This window comes from Neovison vison, chromosome 2, assembly GCF_020171115.1.
Source record: "Neovison vison isolate M4711 chromosome 2, ASM_NN_V1, whole genome shotgun sequence".
Classification (NCBI taxonomy): Eukaryota; Metazoa; Chordata; class Mammalia; order Carnivora; family Mustelidae; genus Neogale; species Neogale vison.
The window spans coordinates 99462133-99483050 of NC_058092.1; the positions used below are offsets into that span (position 1 = coordinate 99462133).

A 20918-nucleotide genomic window follows, 5' to 3' on the forward strand; every position below is an offset into this window, starting at 1 on the left:
TACCTGCCCTAAGGCACTGATTGAGGGCCTGTCGCACGCATCGGGCTGGATGCCAAGGGGAACACAGATGGAATGCATCCTGGATTTTAAGGAGCAGCTCCGGGTTGGAGGGATTCTCTTCTGGCTTCTGCTGCAGGAATTTAATCTTGGCCCTGGCCCTCCCGAACCACCTCCACAAACCCAGGTGAATGCTGGCAAGGTCATGGCTTGTTGTTGTTGTTGTTGCAGACCCAAGTGAACTGGAACAAAACAGATCCCACGTGCTCTACACGTGGAAATGGTCAGAGCCAATGGTTTATAAACTTGCCAAATGCTGGAGGAGTAAACACGTCTGTCCGTGGAGGCGTTGTCTGGCAGTGATGCATACAAACAGAGAGCCTGGACTTCCGGCGCTCGCCTTAAGGTAGCCTTGGTTTTAGAAGCCGGGGGCTTGCTCAGAGCTTAGCCACATGCACGAGCCTGCGCATGGCAAGCTCTTAGTCCCATGGCAAACTAACAGTCCCTATCATTACTGCCTGTCACAGAATGAACCTCCGAGGCATCCACGAAGCTGTCTGTTCACGAGCCTCCTTGCCTTGCTGAAAGCCGTTCCTCCCGGTCCTAACATCCTTTTAGGGTTTCGCGGTCAACTTGGCTTTTCAAAACTAACATTTATTACGTGCTTCGAAGCGCCAGCTTATGTATATTTATACGTTGTCTCCTAGAATCATCTCTAGGCCCTCTGAGAAGACTGCTGCTATTTTCTCCATTTCATGGATGAAGAAATGGAAACCCAGGGAAGTGAAGCAACTTGCCTGAGGTCACACAGCCTAAGTAGAAGTACCTGGTTTATCTGACCCCAGAGCCCACACCCTTGCTTTTGACCTTCTGGGCCTGACTATGCCATACGCACATTCATATTCCATGACGCCCACTGATCAGAAGGTTTCCTTTACTGGATTGATATCTCAGCCCATAAACCAATGGTTCCTAATCACCAGCACAGTGGTTACTGCCCTACAATCAGCACAGGAATTGTTCCATTGAGGATAAGTTACTCTGCCTTACACTTGCATAGGATGTGGCTGTTTACTTTCAGATATGTGGTTTGCCTTCACGGTCACAGCTCTGGGAGATAGGAATGATTATTTTCATCTCACGGCTGCAGGATCTGAGGCCAAAGAGGGGCTGTGGCTTGCCGAGGCTCACAGATAGGAATGGGGCCTAGAATGTAGCTCTGCTGACACCGAGCCCTTTGTCTGTGGCATCACACCCAGCTGTTTCCTCATCACCAGGGGCCTGGGGGCGCTCACTCTTCAATTCAGGCCCGTGGAAGAAAGCCTGAGGTCCCTGCCGAGCTGGGCCCCTGTGATCTTCATAGGCCACACTTGCACTCATTTCTGCACCCTCATTCCTAATGTCCCCTTTTGTCTAAGGAGCAGAGAACACGTGGTCCATGAGGGGCTGCACCTGTGTCCTCCGTCCTCCAGGTCTGGGGTGGACTCTTCTCCCAGAATGCAGATTAGACAGAAGAGAAAGTGGTGAGACTTCGAAGAAGGACATTCCCGTACCTCATGGGGAGGAAACAAGCTGTTTCGTTGGCTGCTGAAAACCCTTCTCTCTGTGGTAGGTGTTTTGCTAGTGGTGGAAGCAGATCTAGGGGTCGCTAGTGCCCTGGCTGGGGACAGGTCAGAGGGACAGACTGGGAATATAAACCAGAGTCAGGCACCGTACTGCTCTCGTCTCCCAGAACCAGGAGTTTTGCTTTGCTAGGAGGGCTGGGCTGTGTCCGGCTGAGGACGAGCCCGGGGCTCACTCTAGTTTTCTTTGACTTGTTGGAGGGAGGCCTTCCGGCCGAGGAAGCTGCAGAGGGGAGGGTATCAGCTCGACTCTCCGGCCTTTGGGGGAACTGGGCAGGAAATCTCGAGTGGCGAGCAAAGGAAGGGCCAGTGGGGTCCTCAGCAGCCGCCCCTCTGTGGGACATAATGGGTGGTTGCGAGCTATTGTTTCAACGGGTTCAAGTGTCTGGCGCCCCGATGACCTGGGCCCGCCTCTCAGAGGCAGCTGGGGTGGGTCTGGAAGCCAGAGCTCCCCTGGGTGTGGGCGCAGAGTCCAAGCTGTACAACCACCGGGTTTGGGGTTGTTTTTGGACCGCCCCGACTCTCCTGGGCCAAACTGATATCCCGATGCGGGGTGTGAAAATACTGCCTCCCAAGCGGCGACTCGGGAGCTGGGCCTCGAGCTTTGCTGCCTTTGGGGAAGGCCTTGGCACGGGTGGGGTGAAGGGGACCTCTTCTTACCTGAGCCTCGGCCTCCGTCCTTCCTCAGAGGCTTGGAGGCTGCCTTCCCTCCGGCAGGCCAGGAGAGTCCTGAATATACATTGTCGGTGTCCCAGCGGCGTACAGCGCCGGGACAAGCTCCCCAGACTCTTCATGCTGGTGTAGCCGCTCATAAATGGAGTTTTGGGGCTGGGAGCTGGCGAAATGCCTCCCTCACTGGCTGCCCTCGCCACGGCCAGGACCCCACAGGCCTGCCAGTCCGAGGAGGAAGGGCCCCCAGGAATGGTCTGCAGGCAGAGCCAGGAGGGCCGAAGCCTCAGGCCCTGGAGCCCAGGGAAAAAGCCACAGACACAGGCCAGTGGGAGGGCTCCCTCTCCCCAGCCTTTATCTCACCAAGTATCTCGGCACACAATGTTCTGGTTGGTGTTTCTTGAGCATAAATCTTTATTCCAATTGCAGTAGCTTTGACAGGAAAAATAGGGTGCATTTTCATCATGCTTTCCCCCTAATCAAATGCCTCTCTTGCCAGAGCGCTCTACATTTCTAATTTGGCCCTATTTGGATTGGGTTGGGGGCGGGAGGGACAGACGGTGTTATAGAGGAATGGATAGGACCTTTTTTTTCTTTTTTTTCAAATCAGAGGGACCATTTGGGTCTAAAAACTAGAGTAGGCCTTTCACCCTGGCCAGGAAGGGATGCTAGGAAAGCAGAAATTCCATTTCAGTGTAAGTGTTCCTCTGGGGGAAAAAATGCACCTTCAGGGAAAATAAGGAAGTTAAGGGGAAGGTGGCACGTGGAGGATGGGTGGAGATCTGTCACCCCTACCCTTGGCCAAGACATCTTGAAGTAGTCAGTGTTGATGAGCATAACCCCCCCCCCCAAACACAATTGCTCAGGGTGTTGGAGTTTTTGGAGGCCCAGGATACTGATTCTAGTCAACACGACACACTTTTCACCTCTTTCTGCCCTGTGGCCCCCTCCTCACTAGCCTCTCCTCTCCCCTCTCCTGTTCACTGTCCCCTGTCAGGGAGCAGTAGGAAGTCTTTGTTCCCTTCTGGCTTGGTCCACCTTTCCTCTGCACCTCCCCGAGTTTTGTGTGGGTTCTCATCGTGTTTACCTCTTTTCCCCTCTACGACCATCTACTCTCCCAGTTTCCTGACCCTCCCTACCTTCAGTCACTTACAGAAGTCACCCAATTAGCCCTTTCTGGGAAGTTCTTGGCCCCGCGATCATGGCCCAACACTGGGGCCATTGGAAGCTGCTGTGGGGCCGTCAGTGGGTGGCAAGAGTGCTGGAGGCCCTCATGTGTTCTCGGGTAACGATCTCTTTCTGCAGGAAGCCTCTGCAGGATAAGTGGAGGGCCCGCCATTAGTCCTAAGGCAATCTTAACATGAAATCAGATCTACCATGACAGCTCTCATGAGATTATTTCATTACCATTCTTCCAGACAGCATTGCAGCCAAAAGCAAATCTCTCCCCCGACCCCGAAGCAAGCCAGCCTCATAGGTCTTTGGTGCAAGACTCTTCCTACTGTAAGGCGAGTCCCTCCAGGATTCTGAAGCAGTGGACCTGCTTCTGCTGAGGCTCCCCAAACCTCCCCGAGGCTCATGCACTGGGCCAGTGGGCCAGGTAATCCAAGGATTAGGTAGCTTTGGCTCTGGAATGCTGAGCAGAGTTGCAATCCAGCAGATGTCCCTTTCTAATTATGTCCGGCTTAGGGGAATCTGTGAACCCAGTCAACTTTGCCCTGAAGTTTGCAGAGCTGGCTGGGGTGGGGGGAGGATGACAGCCGGGGGTGCCAGGGGTAAATTCACCCCACAATGTCCCCAGACTTGCAGAGGGTCACACTTGGGGACAATGACTGGAGTGCTGGCACATGGGATGCTTCCAAAAATTTAATAAATAATGATTTTTTTAAAACTGTATAAACTATAAATTACCATGCAGTCTTTATAATTTAAAATAATTTACAGGCTGAGGTAGGGAGGGGCCCAGGAGGGTGTGGAGGGGGAGCTCGGGGAGGGGGGGAGGGGCGTCCTGCAGGTCAGGCTCTTCTCCCAGTCTTCCTGCTGAGCACGCACACGCAGGCCGTGTCGATCCGGATAAACCGCCAGGCAGCCTGCTTGCCGTCCATGGTCAGCGCCTTGACGAAGGTGTGGGTCGTGGTACAATACGAGTTCCAGTGCTTGGAGTCGATGCCCCTGCACCCGCTGTCCACGGGCGTGGGGTCCCGGCACTTGGTCTCAAAAAAGTACTGTTTGAACACACTGTTATTAATGTTCACCTCCCCCAAGACCATCACCTCCTTGCCCTTGATGTCCGTGGCGGTGGTCTTGTCCCCCACCCACACGCTGACGCTGTCGCACACCGAGAACTCGCCCCGGTGGAAGACAGGGTGGGAGGACGACCGCTTGCTCCTGCGAGTCCTGTTGGCCAAGGCGGCTCCGCCCGCCTCCAAGTCCAGATCCTGAGTATCTGCGGCCACAGGAGGGGGGTGCGTGCTGAACAGCACGCGGGGTGAGCGCAGTCGCCGCTTTTTAAAGAGTTTGGGGTCCACAGTGATGTTGCGGGTCTGCCCGGCCACCCTGGCAGCTATTGCCCCTGCCGGGGCGCTGCGGGCTCGGCGGAGGGCTGTGTCAAGGGAATGCTGAAGCTTAGTCCAGTGGGCTTGGGGGATGGCGTGTCCTGCTGGGACATGGCTCTCGGGGTGGGCTTCTGCCTGGGTGCCGATCAAAAGAGCTGTGATCAGAGTGTAGAACAACATGGACATTACGCTGTGCACCTGGAAGGAGACAGAAACGGAGATAAGTCCACAGGGCACGGAGTTCTGTACAAAGGCAATTTCTGGGTCTTGACCTCCCGAGAGGATCCCAAAGAGCTGTCTCACCTGGGAGTCCAAGAGCAAGGTGAGTCTGGAATTTACCGTTCAAACCGAGAGACTTTTGAGGGTGAGAGGGGTTGCTGGCCACAATGACAGAGGATGACAGGTATAAACAGGGCTGGCTCAGGTGATCTGGAGATATGGTCACACCATCAAGGGGCTGGGATTTTTCAGGAAGGGACAAAGCCCCCAAATTCCAGTCTGTGGCACCGTGTGAACTTGGCAGCACCGTGTACAGGGTCCTCTGAGTGCTGTGTCTGCCAGCTGCAGGGGTCCGTGTGTGTCTGACACCTGTCCTTAGCACTCTGTTGAGCCCAATGACTTGACTCCCCTGGGAAGGCAGTGGGAAGGGTTTCCCAGGACTTGTCTTAAAGCCCCAGCCCTGAATCCACCCTCTTCACACAGCAGCACTGAGATCTGGTGATGGGGAACCCTTGTTGCAAATCCATGAAACATCATGTCTATCAAAAAAGTACAGAGCTCTGGGACCAGCATTGCCTGCCTAGTCAGCCACCAGCCAGCACGTAGAAATACCGACGCTGATCTAGCTCCTTGTCGTGTGACATTTTAAAACTTTTCAACTGCATTCATTTCTAATTTCTCATTAGTCTTGACTTAGGATTTATCATCTTTCTTTCATATACAAGGAAAGTGATCCACAGAAAAGTAACCAACAGGCCTAAAGTCATCAGCACAACTACGAACAGAATCCAAAGCTGACCCCTTCTGAAATCAGTCTACCCTTCCTTCCCCCCTACTTTGTCTTTCACCCTTTTTCTTTCAAAAATATTTTATTTATTCATTTGAGGGAGAAAGAGAGAGAGAAAGAGTGAGCGTACAAGTAGGGGGAGGGACAGAGAGCCTGACTTGGGACTCGATCTCATGACTTCAGGATCATGACCTGAGCAGAGGGCAGACGCCCAACTGACTGAGCCAGGTGCCTTTGTCTTTCATTCTTAAACATGCCTTTTCCTTTTATTATTTACTCCGATGTGAGTATACAGCGAATGGCAGAAATCCATCTGTCCCCAAGAGGCAGCGCAAGCAAGCCCAGACAGGGCTCCAACACTGTACCAGAGTTGCCCACCTGTGGATGGATATCAAATGTCACCTCCTCTGTGAAGCATCTCTAAATCTTGGTAGGCTTAGTGGCATCCCCTAGAGAGGGGGCCCAAACTTCCTATTCCAGCCCTTCCCCTTTCCCATCCCCACCCCCACAGGCCATTCTGCATTGGATCTGGAGTTAGAAAACCTTGTTCAGATTCCCATCTTGGCTACTTGCAAGCAGAGGGAAGTCACTTAATCTTTCTGAGCCTTAGTTTCCTCATTGGTAAAAAGCAGGCAATAACAACTATTTCACAGCGATGCTGCTGGGATTGAAAGGTGCGCACAAATCTCCTTACTTCTGAGTCATTCCAGTGTCCTGTGGCCAAGGACTTCATCTTCTTCAATCACACCGCGGCTTGTTTGCTCTCTGAGCTTACTCCTGTAAGATTTCAGCCTGTCTCCCACTGGCTGCAAGGTCCTGGAGTGCAGAGTCGTGTCTCATCCACCTGCCCTAGTCACTCCTTCCTCGGTGAGCCCCTCTCCTGTCTTCCATGGCGGCTTGCCCATAACCCTATCACCTTTCCCAGTGCCATGGGTAATCACATACATTGTCTGTCTCCTGAGAGCCCTTTAGAAGCTGTACCATTTAGAGTTAAATATTTCTGGAGCCATGTGCAGTGCTGGCACATAGTAGGTCCTCAAAAAATGTAAGGCAAACGAATGAAGGAGTGAATGGGGACGGCCCGAGAAGATCACTGCCTGCCTTCTTCTCACTGTGGTAGGTGCCTTCTCTTGGATTTTGTGGCTGTGGCTGCAGGGTGCATTTCTAATCTGTTTCAAAGTGATGCATTCTTCTCTTCAATACTGTGTTTCCCCCCTTCCATCCCCACTGGAAATAGGCAGCTCTTTGGTGAAATACCAAGAATAAAACCACCACATTCTTTTCTCTTGGGTTACTTTGAAAAAACACTGGTGTTTACTCCAGTCCTCCAGCCGACTATGCACATCTGGGCTTCTGCCCACTGCTGGTTCTGCTGGCTAATGGTGTGGCACATAAACTGTCCAGCCGACTGCCACAGAACCGAGCATTCAGTTGGCTGGCAGCTAAGTCACGCCCCTTGGTTTGCTCCTTTTCTTTCTTCTCAATACATGGTATCTCTCATCAGATAGAAGAAGGGAGAAGAAATGAAACCGAAAATTCATCCATTTATATCCAAATTAGTAACGCTTAGAATTTGGATGGGGAAATGGAAAAAGAAAACCACAAAACTTGAGGGTTTTGATGGTAATAAGGGACGTACTGCTCCCTATTTCCCATGACCAGGGGTTCCCACCTCCTCCTCCAGTCTCCCCCTTGGTAAGCCCATCCTCTTCTAAGGAGGCGGCTGAGACTTCTGTGGGATTGATGCCTGGACTGGGATCTCTAGCCCCACTGCTCTTTCAAAAGCCGGTTCTGAACCTCCAGGGACTCTCCCCGGATACTGATATTTTAAACGCAAGGCATCCCAAGCAAAAATCTTCACACTGCTACTCCGCTTCAGGATGATCAGTCCCGCCTTCCCTCTCAACAGCCGCAGCCCTGTTTTGGACCACTTGGTGGTTTATGGTGTAGTTCCCCAGCAGCTATCTCTTGTGAACATCTCCCCACACTCCCCTCCTAAATGTGTTTGTTCAACATTTCCCTTTATGCTGGCCCTGGAACCACCATCCCTTTGTCCACCAGCTCCAAACCTCAGCTCAACGCTGGCCTCTACTCCTTCCTCCTGGCCCTCCCCCCAGCCCTTTGCATTCCGTTCCAGTAGCAACTCTTGAAACTGTAGTTTCCATTCTCACCTCCTGTTCCTGGTTCAGGTCACAGAGCCATCTCCCCACTGATATCCTGGGCCCTCATCTCTCTTCTTTCAGTGCCTATTGTCTCTAGCCACCCCATTTAGCCTCTTGAAGCCCCGCTCTGATCACCTGGCCCTGCCCAGAGGGTCCAGTGGTGAGCAGCCGTCCTCTCGGTTCAGCATCTTCTTGGCCAGGAATGCTCCCCCCCTGCCCTCCCTGTGCCTTTTCTGCTCTGTTGGTTGGAGTCATTCACATCACCTTTTAGCACCCAACTCACATACCACCTCTACTGGGGGGGCCCTTTTCTATTTCCACAGAGACCAACTCTCTCCCTTCTCCACTTCTGCAGAGCATTTCCTTAGTCCTGCCTTAGGGCCCTTGTGTTCTCATCTCCTCCCCCCGCCCAAGGCAAACTCCCTGGAGGCAGAAAAGCACCCTGCCCCTCTTCGTTGTGTTCAGGTGACCTAGTGTTCACAGGTGACTCCGGCTCTAAGAGTCAGGGAGGGTGTGGACGCGCCCCTTGCTTCTGTGCTCCTTCACTTCTCCACGTGACCTCGGACTCTTAAGGAATCTTCCAGCTCGGACACGCTTCGGGTTTCAGCAGCCATACAGGTTACTGCTCTGCCCAGCACTGCAGGTGCTACTGAATTCTTAACATCGACGGTGACTTCCAGTTCACTGTCACAGTAACACATGGTAGTGGACGGCATTTCATCACGGGGGAGGGTTGCATCAGGCACAGACTGCTTCGTTAAGATTTTTGAAAATGTTGGAAATGTTCTCTCATTCAAGTTTTTAATCGACTCACCCCTAATAGCATACCCCATAATCTTTTTTAAAACTTTAGTTTTTATATTTAAAATATACTTCTTGGCCTGTTTTTTTTTTTTTCAAGTGAGAATATTGCCATGTCTGACATTTTCTCATAAGCCAGGGACAATATCAAGTATTTTTACTTATTCATTTTCATTAAGCTTTTTATTTTAGTTCCAGTAAAGTTAACAGTGTTATAGGAGTTTCAGGTGTATAACACAGTGATTCGACAACTCTACCCATTACTGAGAGCTCAACATGGTAAGTGTCCTCTTTAATCCCCTTTGGCTATTTCTTTTTAAATTAAGTAAGTGTTTCTTTTTAAAAATCATCAGCAGAGAACTAAAGAAAAGAAAAAAAATGAGTGTGATTTCTAGTCCAGTGATATGATGAACAAAGCACAGTTTACAAAAGAACATTCTCTCCTTGGCTGACGTAAAGTCACGGAGTGACTTTTCTTTCTTTCTTTTTAAGAACAACCCTCGAGGGGCACCTGGGTGGCTCAGTGGGTTAAGCCTCTGCCTTTGGCTCAGCTCATGGTCTCAGGGTCCTAGGATCGAGCCCCGCATCGGGCTCTCTGCTCAGCGGGGAAACCTGCTTCTCCCTCTGCCTGCCTCTCTACCTACTCGTGATTTCTCTCTCTGTCAAATAAATAAATGAAATCTTAAAAAAAAAAAAAAAAAAAGAACAACCCTCGAAGCCTTTCTGATGGTGACACGACAGGAGCCCTATCAGCTGAATGATCAGCTGGGGATGACGTCGTTAGGGGCTCACATGGGGGAATGTGTTTTGTGTCAGGACTGAATGTTCTGTATTTGTCCTGCTCCTAGCCTGAATGGAGGACATATGATTAAGAGAGTGTGTATGTGTATGTGTGTTGGGGGGGTGCCTTTTATTCAGGGCTCCCCAACTTTTGTGCCCTCTCGGACCAGGGGTACATTCTGGGGGTTTCCATGGTTCCTGTGCTCCAGTGATGACAGAAATTTCCTGCATCTGGTGAGTGATCTGCACACTGACTCAGGCTGCACGTGGGGAGGTGATGAAGCTGCTGGACGCAGCTGAGCAGGTGGCCCACATCCTTGCAGCTCGGAGGATTGACAGCACCTGGGGACGGAACCCGTCGTGGTTCACTGTCCAGGGAGTATGAGGATTCCTGCCTCAGAGGGGTGATGCCTAGAGCTAGTAGTGATTCTGGGCCAGAGACTGAGTCAGTAAACCGAGATCATTAGTGCTAGTGAGGCCAAGTGCCTGTGGCTGAGGAAAGCCAGCCTCCCCTTCCATCCTACTCGCCATGTTATGAGAGTGGGTCAAGGGTCCTTTTCCACGTACACTTGGCCTTGCTCTCATGTAAATATGCTGCGGTCTTCAGTGTAAAGATGGGGACACCCCCAGTTGTCAGTGCCTGCGTAGAATGTGAGAGGCCTTCTGCCGCTCCTCAACTCCCCAGGGAGGTCTCCCTGAGGCCTCAGCAGAGAATAGCATTTCCAGGACAGAACCCAGTGAGTGCCTCTGCTGGCCTCTCCCCAGGTAGGAAGCTTGGACCGGAAGGGACATCGGAGATGATCAAGTCCAGAGATTCTGGGTGTCAGAATTACCTGGAAGGTCTGCCAAACTGCAGATTGCTGGACCCCACTCCCAGAGTTTCTGATCGAGTAGGCCTAGGGTGGGACCCGAGACTCAACGCTTCTCACAGGGTCCCAGGTGATACTGACGCCGCTGGGCCGAGGACTATGTTTTGAGAATCAGTGATCTGGTCCAATACTTGAACTTGACAGAGGGGACACATGGGTGTTGGGGAGTCTGAGTGACCTAGGGGTTCTGCAGCTAGTGAGTGGCGGGCTCCAAGTATGGGAGCTTCCCATCGCTCAGCCTCAGCACCTTCCTGAGGAGAGAGCCCCTGAGGCCACACACGCACTGAAACCCATGGCTACACTGAGTTGCTCACCAACATCAAAATGAGAATTCCATTCAACAGGCTGTAAGTTTTACCTTCCTTGTGCCACAAATCCGGACACTGAGGGACACTTGTATATTCGATTATTTTCCTATTTGGTTGATCAGGTTTCTAGGCATCAGGTCGATTTTGTCCAAAAGCACTCAGAGTGCCCATGATAGAAATATGCAGCCAGAAGGCACTAGTGGGTACAGGCACCTGCGGCTTTCCTGGGAACAGGATCTACTGGCCTGAAGTCTTAGGCACACATTTAAAATGAATGAGGGGAGATCATAATTATCATCATTATCCTTTATTGGGCATAAGTACCTCATTAACCTTTGCAACAAACCTGGGAGGAGGCCTTATCATGATTCCTGTTGTACAGAGGAGGAAACAGACAGGTGTAAGAGTAAGTACCCAGAAGTGGGCACACACCCAGCCACCGTGGAACTCAGCGCTGGCCTCTGCCTCCTGATCTGGAGCTTCCCTCACCTTCTACTCCATGGCCAAGGACGTGAAAGTGATCAAGGATACTTCATCTCACAAGGCTGCCTACTCAGACAGACCAGGCGCTGTGTGGAGGGTCTGACCACTGCTCTCTGTCTGTTGGAGGCCCCGGGTTCTGTTACTACAGAGGTGGACAGCTCAGACTCTTAACCTGTCCCTGGAGGTATGGGACCAGCTGAGAGCATGAAGGCCACATGTGTTGGATCACTAGGCCCATCCCAGAGCCCAGCTGATTAACAGATGTGACTCCCCTTCTTCAGCCCGGAGCTCATGTCCAGCTATCTCAGATGCTCCAGAGCCAGCAGCCTCAGTGAGGCAGGTGCCCGTCAAGTGCTTACCTCGGTGGGGCCAGGACAGAAAGCTGCTGCCTTGGAAAAGCCGTTATTGGGCCCGGACGCTGAGCTGAGCTTGGGTCCAGCATGCCATCCAGCCCCCTGGACTGCACGACCACGGGCCAGGACTCTGTGGGATGAGAGAGCTGGCATTAGATGGGCGCTTTACCATATTCTCTAGCAGATGGATAGCTGTACCCTAGGCAGGAGGGTACAATAGTGTACACGTCCTAGGCAGGGGCGTGCCAAGAGGACAAATCCCATTCCCTGAGTTTTGGGTCTTTAGTGGCATCAGCACCTGCGAAGGACCTAGAGTCTAGCTACCAAAATTGCCAGGGGCTGACCTTGCACAGACCTGCGGTGGTCCCTGCCTCCCATTCTTGTGCCAAAGTGCTTGGTTTCTGCCCGGATGCAGCCCATGGGTCCTAGTGAGGAGCTTCCTGTCCCGCCCCAGTGCCCTGCTCCAGCAGACCCTGACTCAGCACCAAACCAGAAATTATTCTGTACATTACACACATGCAGATATAGTAGACCCATCTCAAGTTGGGATGGCCCAACTTAAGATTATTTATATGGAAGAAAAAGTCCTGACAATCGAGACCAAGTTGGTACTCTGATAAAAATCCAAATGAGTAATGGTGGCGGATACTATGACCTGACCACTGGATGGAGAACAGAAAACTCTTATGGAATTGGGTTGTGCCTCTCAGAGAATCATGCCAAAAGTCAAATTTTATCAATCAGAAGATATATAGGTGATACAATGAGAAAAAAAGTACTATTCGAGTTTAGATTGTAGTTCCTAGAAGCAATGGAGGTTTTCTGTTCCCCTCTCACTTCTATAAACCTTGTATATATGTTAAGTGTTTCCTTCATTCATTCAGCAATATTTCCTGAGCACCTGCTATTTGTTAAGCACTGATCTGGGTGCTGGAGACCCAGAAGTGAATAAGACAGACAGGATCTCATCTCTTATGGAGCTTACAGTCTTACATAAATAAAAAACATATCTTCTGATTCTTTACATGTCATGAAGGAAATACACAAGGTATGGTGAACAGATTGCGGGGTGTAGCGAGGAGATCCTGTAGATAGGTTGCTCAGTGAAGAGTTCTTGGAGGAAGTGGTATTTAGGTTGAGATCTAAAGAATGAAAAGGAATGAGGGAGAGAGCTTTCCAGGTGAAAGGAACAGCAAGTGCAAAGGCCCTGAGGTAGAAACAAGTCAAAATTGCTGAACATGTGGAGAAATGAATGGGGAGGTAAAAGGAACTAGGTCCGCAAAGACATAGCTGGAACGATGGTTTTATCCTAAGGGGAAGGGAGTGGAGGGCTTTAAGCTGGAGAATGATAAAATTTTTAGTGAATAAGTGAATGAATTATTATGTCTATTGTAGCACTTGCGAAGGATTGAGTCCCCACCCCCCCCCAAAAAAGTTCTAGAATGACATCTGTATCTTTCCTGTTTATAATATCTCTCCAATTCCAAAAACCCCTTTCCACATCACGTTTTTTCCAGTATGGACCCCCACCACTCTTCTCCCTTCAACTCCCTCTCATCTTGTACTACAGAAGCAAATGTCAATGAAGCCACCAAGTTCCTAATCACATACAGGAGGTAGAGGACAGGGAGGTAGAAAGAGCATCTGGAGTGGTTTTTCTGCTGTTGGAAATCATGATATTAAGGACTGGGATATTTCCATTCCTCTTCCTTACCCACTCTACTCAAAATATTCTGTTTGCCTCAGAAGCACCAGAAAAACCTTCCCATAGTCAATTGGGATTCAAGTCTAGAGATGGAAATTTACCTAAACACCCTTTAAAAATGTTAGACTCTGCGGCAAAGTACACCGTCATGTTTTCTTGGGGTTGGGTTTAGCAACTGGAGGAGGATAGCATGTCCCCCGGGGTAATAGGTGGGCTCCTAGGAAATCCAGTCCACAAATTCTTCATCCAGGTATTTGGCCAAGACTGACTGACCATTTGACTGGAACCCACAGTTAAGCATCTCCCAGCTTCCTCTTCCAGAAGACAAGGAACTACTATGATGATAGCTAAATTCTCTTGCCCTGATCATCTGTGATTCTATGATGTCAATTCATCTTTTCTGGCCTGTATCCCTACTGGATTCTTAAGTAATGCTTTCTCCCACCCAAACACTCTAATTATTATTTTTTTAATTAATTTTGTTTTTGTTTTTGTTTTATTAACACATAATGTATTATTAGTCCCAGGAGTACAGGACTGTGAATCGCCAGGTATACACACTTCATAGCACTCACCATAGCACATACCCTCCCCTATGTCCATAACCCCACCACCCTCTCCCTACCCCCCCACCAGCAACCCTCAGTTTGTTTTGTGATATTAAGAGTCTCTTATTTTTTTTTTCATTAATTAAACCATAAAACTTGCAGGCCCTATGCCAGCCACTATGTTAGGTTCTAAGGACACAAAGAAGAATATAACATAATATTTAACTTCCAAGAGCAAATAACCTAGAGGTGAGGAAAGACAAACACATGAACACACCTTCAAAGAACAGTGTGATAAGTATGATGTATATTTGACATGATATGGAAACCTAATCGAAGAAGGAACTAGTTTCATCTGGCCAGATGAACCAGAGACATAGGTTCATGAGGGGGTGTAACATCTGAGCAGGGTTCTTAAGGATGAATAGAAGTTCATCAGGGAAGAAAGGAAGGAAAGGCATCACAGATCCCCTCGAGTTCAAGAACTGGCTAGAGGTTCAACACGGCTTGGGGAAAGGAACAGTGATGGGTCTTGTACCCATACTACTTATGGTAGCAGGTGCCTATGAGCTTGGAGAGCTCACTGCAGTGGCCTGCCCATGGACTATTACTTCCTGTGTGACATAAAAGGTGACCACTTTCCCCTCTATGGATTAGCCAGGCAAGTAAGAGTGACTTTCTCTGGAAATATTCTGGATATTCCATTACAAGCCACCATGGCCTCTAGTTTAGATGATAAGGAGGGAGTGAAGGTTGATCTCAATTAAAAAATTCCACAACATCCAGGCAGATCTGTCTTCCCGGGGGTTTGCTATAGACCCATCACAAAAAGATCCCTCGCCCTATTGATGTCATCTAGGCCAAGCCACCTTGGTGCACCAGGGTCACCTGCCAAGCTAGATGGCTGAGTGCTATATTTGAGACCCTGTCTAGCATCCCCTCAACCCCTATGCCTTTGGCCTTCTCCTGTCCAGTGTAGGTACAGTTTGCTTTTGGAGAGAACAATACCCTGTCCAGAATACTGAACACTAAATGATTTTCATAGATGCTGCTGTTATTGTGTTTAGTCTTATGCTAGTGAAGGTTAGAACTCTAAAATTAAATCTGATTTAAATATTACCAATTTCTAATGCAAAGATATGAGGGACAAGCAACCCTAAGGCTTATCTATTTAAAAACTCTGTTCTCATGAGGCAATCACTTAATCAGATGGTTCTCACCCTTTCACACGTGCATGAAAATAAAGCCAAGTTCATTGCAGACCCACATTCCATTCCTTTTTCCAGGGCGTGACAGAATACTCTTTAAAGTCTGGTGTACCTCTTGCAGACCAGGACAACCCTAGTCTGTCCAGGGTTTCATTATTAAGGCAGTGATTCTCAAAGTGTGGCCCATAGTAGTATTAGCAATATCTTAGGACTTACTAGAAATGCAAATGCTCAGGCTCCACCACAGACCTAGCAATGCTGAGTGAGACCCTGTCATGTATGTTTTAACAGCCCCTTGGGTGATTCTTTGCACACCTAAGCTTGAGAATCACTGCTTTTGCAGGTCTACTCTGGCTCTCCTCTGTATGCAGCCTCCCCATGGAGTGAGGGATCCGGGACCAAGTGAGAGGGTCAACCCGGAGTCAGTCCACTACCGTGGATGGCTTGCTTGATTGGAACTTCCCATGTTATAGCCCATCTTATGTGTAGACCATGACCCCAGAACCCCAGAACAACCAGCCTCAAGTCAGCTAGAATTAGAGGTTCTTCTGGGGCCCCCTGAGATAAAGCCTACTTGAATATCTCTCTGTGTCCCCTTCACTTTCTTAAGGTCTCAGTGAGACCTTTTGGTCAATTTTAGCTAAGAAGCTTAGACAATGGCCAGTAGTTGAAAATTCAACTTGATATACAGTTGGAGGAAACTAAGCCTCTGGAGAGTTATCGGGGAGTAACAGGCATCAGCTAACAACCTGCTGATTGTTGGTCAGCATCCTGCAAAGTCCTCCAAGCTTGAACTTTGTGGAAGATCTCATCTAACCTCCTCGGTTCCCCTTTCCACTGCCCTCCTTCCCCGGTGGCTCGCCACCCTGGCTGACTACTGAAATTATGCAAGGAGCTTTCCACAACCCTGACACCCATCCCATCTCCAGAGGTTCCAGCTTAACTGTTCCAGAGCGCTGCCTGGGGATCAGTATTTTGTAAAGATTCCTGAGGAGTTCCCAGGGAAAAAGCCAAGGCTAAGAACCACTGCTATACAGGATGAACAGGATGCTTGACATCCGCTTTGATGAACTAGCAATTAAGAAAAATTATTAAGAAGTTAACATATCTCAGAAAATGTAAAGTGCAGACGTGGTCACATTCAGGCAACAAGAATCCAGCTTCCAAGACTCTCCACCCTCTGCCTGGCCAACCATCTAGATATAATTGATGTTCGTGAATTGGAAGGTTTTCTTTTTACTCCTTGCACGCCACTTAAAATGTTGTTTGGTGGCTGGAGCTATGGTAGCTTATATTAAGCCCAAGGATTATTTGCTGGCAAGGATTTGGGGATGCTTGACCAGAAAGACCTCTTGGACCATTCCTTGCACGTGCTCAGACGCGATGCTTAGTTCCAAGAGCAGCTTAAGCCACATCAAAGATGCCAGAACATCTGGTGCGAACTGCAGCCTCCTTTCTCCTCGCTTCCACCTGCCAGAGCTCTGTGCTGGGAAAACTCACTGGGGATGTCGGGCATTAAGAGCATGTAGTTGAGGGTATAATATAACAGTAATCATAGTTGGGGCTCTCGCTGTGACCATTCCCCTCCCCCCTTGATTCTCTCCTTTCTCTGGTAGTTCTTACTCTGAGCCTGTAGACAAAAAAGAAATTTGAAGTCTTTCGTGTTAAGTCTGTTTTCCTAATTTTTAGCCTAATCAGAAATTTTCTAGTATGGAACATGACCGTGAGGTTTGCTGACTAGGAGCTCTTTTTGGGGGGGTGGGGTAGGGAGGGTATTCAATTTTGGCCACTCAGAGATGATTTGATGTGTTTTAACTATTTAGTGGTTTTGGCAAGTCCAATAGGAAAATAGCACATCTGGCACCAAGGACGTAGGAAGACATTAAGGTTCAGCAAAACTGCTATTCTTTTTGACTGAAAGGATCAATGCTAGCAATTCTAGAGTGCCCTGCCACATTTCTCTAAAAGATAAATGGTCCTCTGGCTCTTTGGAAGACTCTGAGGTAAATTATAGAACCCTGGCATTTCTCCAGAGAGTCGGGCAGCTTAAGGGGGAAACCACCGAGACTGGCTGACCTCGAGCTTCGGAATCAAGGAGCAGTTGCTATGGGTGTCCACAGCCTGTTGGTGTGTGTGGCTAGCCACAATCTGCATGGTATTTACCTGACTGGAGTCATGAGCTGTGCAAGGCCAACACCGCAGGGAGGTTCCCAAAGCGTGGGCAATTAGAACATTGATGTAGTGGTGGGAGATAAGACATGCAAACACACAGCAGCCTTCCACTACAGAGCTGAGGGCAGCGCACTACTACAAGAACATACAGCTAAGTATCAGTCCTCGTATTATAGCCCGTCGGCTTAGTAATACTAACGCTATATCTATAATCTACAATTCGTTGCCAAAACCAATCCAATCGCTTTTCAAACTTCTCTGCAACCCTAAGAAAACATCTCCTTGGTTCCAACTGGCTGATGCTTAAACCACAAGAAAAAGATCCATTTCTTTCAGCCCTCCTTTTGGCCTTTCCCTGCCTGCCGTTCCCATCCTTGGGACTAAGAGCAGACAGAAGTATTGGGGGGAAAGGGCTCTCGGGTTGGTTGGGGTCTAAGGGAGTTTTCGATAACACCAGCACCTAGCGAGGTTTCTAATCCACAGCAGACCTCGGGTGACCACCTGGGAAGGAACGCATGAATGCAAACAAAACCTCGCCGGTAAATGCTAACCCGGATCCAAGTTCTTCCTTCTACTAGCTTTATAGGATTAAATGTCCTCAGCTCCTCTTGAGCTAGCCTTTTCCTCTCAGTGTGTGGTATGTTTTCCAAGCACTAGGTCAAGCAACGTTACAGCACATAAGTCTATAATGCAATTCAGATGTAACTTCAGAAATAAAGACAAGCTAATGATCTACAGTTCTGAGACAGACCAAGAAAAATCCTGGCCTTGCACAGTGTTCTAGGGCTTTTAAAGGCAGGCAGGCCATCGTTCAATTGGTGAGGGATAAGGTACGAGCTGTAGGACTTGAATGTAAGAATCCCAGTAAAATGTCACCCTCACTGGTCCATGAGACACCCACACCTGTCGTGAGACATCCATACTTGTTTGTGAGGCATGCTTGTCCATGAGACACATGTGCCTGTGAGACACACTCACCCATCCATGAGATGCCCATGCTTGCCCAGGAGATACACTCACTCGTCTGTGAGGCATACTCCCTTGTCCTTGGGAAACCCACACTTGTCCACGAGTCAGGGCCATTTCTGCTTGAGCAGCTGGACTCCTGTCTCTGCAAACACTGCCGCACCTTGGCCACCCTGCATCCATGAACATCTGGATCATACCAGCCAGCACGGAACACATCACAAGGGGAAACTGAGTCCCAAAGATGAGTTGGACACTTTCCCATACCGCACCACTCTGGAGTGACAACTGCCACCGTGTCTCCAGCTCCCTCACTCTTTCGCACTGACATTTCCTGGCTTGTCTGCTGACTTCACACCCAGAAAATCTGACTCAAGGCACGAAGGAGATAACTCAGCCTTGTTTTGCCCAGGCATGCAGCGCAGGCAAATCCTAGGGAACCTGAGGCTAAGATAAGAGCTGGAAACAAAGAATTTACTTCCATGTATGTGTTTGTCAGGGGGCTTTATGCTGTTCTAGCTACTTCCTGTGTACGGCTTTAACTATCCCAGTCCCGAGTGGGTTCCTATCGCACGGTAACGTATATCCTTGATGGGGGATGCTGGAATGTCACTGGGGTGGTTAACTATAATGAGGCTGTTTGACGTGCATTTTTTCAGCTTATTTGAAGGAGTTTCATCTAGCTCTTTCATTACCTTAGGAAAAAGGTCAGAAGAGATGAAAACCTGCTGTCCTTTCAAAAGTCCCTTGATTCTCAGAACATCCCCAATCCAATGTTTCTTCTTTTAGGTGTTATTTGCCCATGACATCATGAACAAAAGGAAAAGTCTGCCCTGCTGCAATTTAGTCCAGAGCTAACAAGAGACTCACAGGACGCATCCATCTCTGGGGACCCAGAACACTGTGGGTAATTAGAAATTCCACAGATGAGGACAGACAGTTTCACCCACTCGACTACCACATACGCATGTGCCTGCGTGCATACACACACACCAGCCATGCATCCTGCTATTTCTAAAAGTAAATTTGGATGTTTAAGATCCAAAGAACTATAAACTAATTTAGAATCTCAGTTGTGTTTTACATAATGACAGACCGCAAGAGCTGTAAAGAAAGGGCCACCAGTGATTCTACAGTCCAGATCCTTCCCTTGGCCCGGGGCTGGGTGCATTTCAGTCCTACCCCTCATCGGCTGTGTGACCTTTAGCAAGTGCTTTAACCTCTGCCTTGGTGTCGCCCCTCCAAATAATAATCTTATCTTCCACATGGGGTTACTGAAAGGATTAAACAGAAGGAGCATTTTGCCCAGAGCCCGGCACCTAGTTCGTCCTACATAAAGATCAGGCATTTTAATAACTATCATTAAAGACATCCAGCCAGAACTAGGTAGTGAGTTATCAGCAGGCTGGGCGCGGAAGTGAAAGCAATGCCTTGCGTCCATCTCACGTCCCCGTCGGGCCATCTCCCGCAGGATGAATCCTGCTGTTTGCCCCAGTCTTGGTTGGAAGGGCTGGCCACGCTCATGCTCAGAGGCCCCGTCTGAGCAAGCGTAAAACGCTCCGTCTGCAGCTACAAGATGATTATCTGCAATCATTTCTCAACAAAACTGCTGAGTAACAAACTGAAACATTTGTTTTTGGAATGATCCATTTTCTCCAGCCATGTGGCAGAGGGAGGAAGCCGCTCTGGCCCTGAGTACAGTTTGGGGAGCACAGTGCTCTTGGGCCATCAGGAAAACAGGCCCAGGTCCCATAGACCTGATAGCATCTTTAATTGGGGTCATCGCTGCCTCACTGGGAGGGTGAATCACAAGGAGATTACAAAACGGAGGTATCCTCGCTGTTCAGTTGATGCTCAGGTTTCCAAGGGGCTGGGGACAAATGGTAGCATCTGCTTGAATGTTGACTTCTTGAGGTCTTCAGTGTTTTTCGAACCACGAGCTGTCCCAGAGTAGGCTCTTAGGGAACGTTTATTGAACAGAACTGAAAACTCTTCCCACAGCTGCACCAGCTTACTCAAAGAAAATCATTATTTCCGGGACGCTTGGGTGGCTCAGTTGGTTAAGCGGCTGCCTTCGGCTCAGGTCATGATCCCAGCGTCCTGGGATCGAGTCCCGCATCGGGCTCCTTGCTTGGCAGGGAGCCTGCTTCTCCCTCTGCCTCTGCCTGCCTCTCTGTCTGCCTGTGCTTGCTCTCGCTTCTCTCTCTATGACAAATAAATAATCTTTTTTTTAAAAAAAATCATTATTTCCTATTATATTGGGAAAGAGCAAGTGGTCCCAATTTATATTGCTGGATCACTGGGTCAGCCCCCCTTTCATTTTGGTGAAGCTTCATTGAAGGAGAATGTCCCACTGGTGGGCTGACAGGTGCACTGCTGAGGAACTAAGAGTCTTAGCTCTCCCAGGACCCTCATCCCACCTCCACCACCAGCGCTAGTAAGTACATACAGGTATTGAATCAACTCCTTCTTTCCAGCTTGCTCATGTCTTTGTCCAGAATTTATTTGGGGAAAGCTGTGCTCCAACCCAGCCACTGGTTCTATTGTGCAATTCAGTGGGATGGCAATCACCTCATTGTTTAGTTACAACCCAGGAAAAGATGAAAAAAAGAGAAGAAAACAAAGCACACACATACAGACCGAGGGTGGAGGCTGTGTGATGATAATGAAAACCATTTGTTAGTACTTCACTCCTTTCTGTGAATCCACTGGGT

The 20918-nt window shown here is 49.2% G+C and overlaps 1 protein-coding gene across 1 annotated transcript in view; it reads right to left on the reverse strand.

Annotated features, from left to right (window-relative positions):
- Positions 1–4138: 4138 nt before the first annotated feature.
- The window catches only part of NGF (nerve growth factor), a 51886-nt gene continuing 35106 nt past the window's right edge, over positions 4139–20918 (reverse strand). Inside the window, exons 2-3 of the mRNA XM_044238980.1 lie at positions 11612–11735; positions 4139–5041 (exon numbers count right to left, since the gene is read on the reverse strand). Of these exons, the coding sequence (XP_044094915.1) occupies positions 4304–5029 (726 nt within the window). The 5' untranslated portion in view covers positions 5030–5041; positions 11612–11735 and the 3' untranslated portion in view covers positions 4139–4303. The remainder of the gene's footprint in view (positions 5042–11611; positions 11736–20918) is intronic.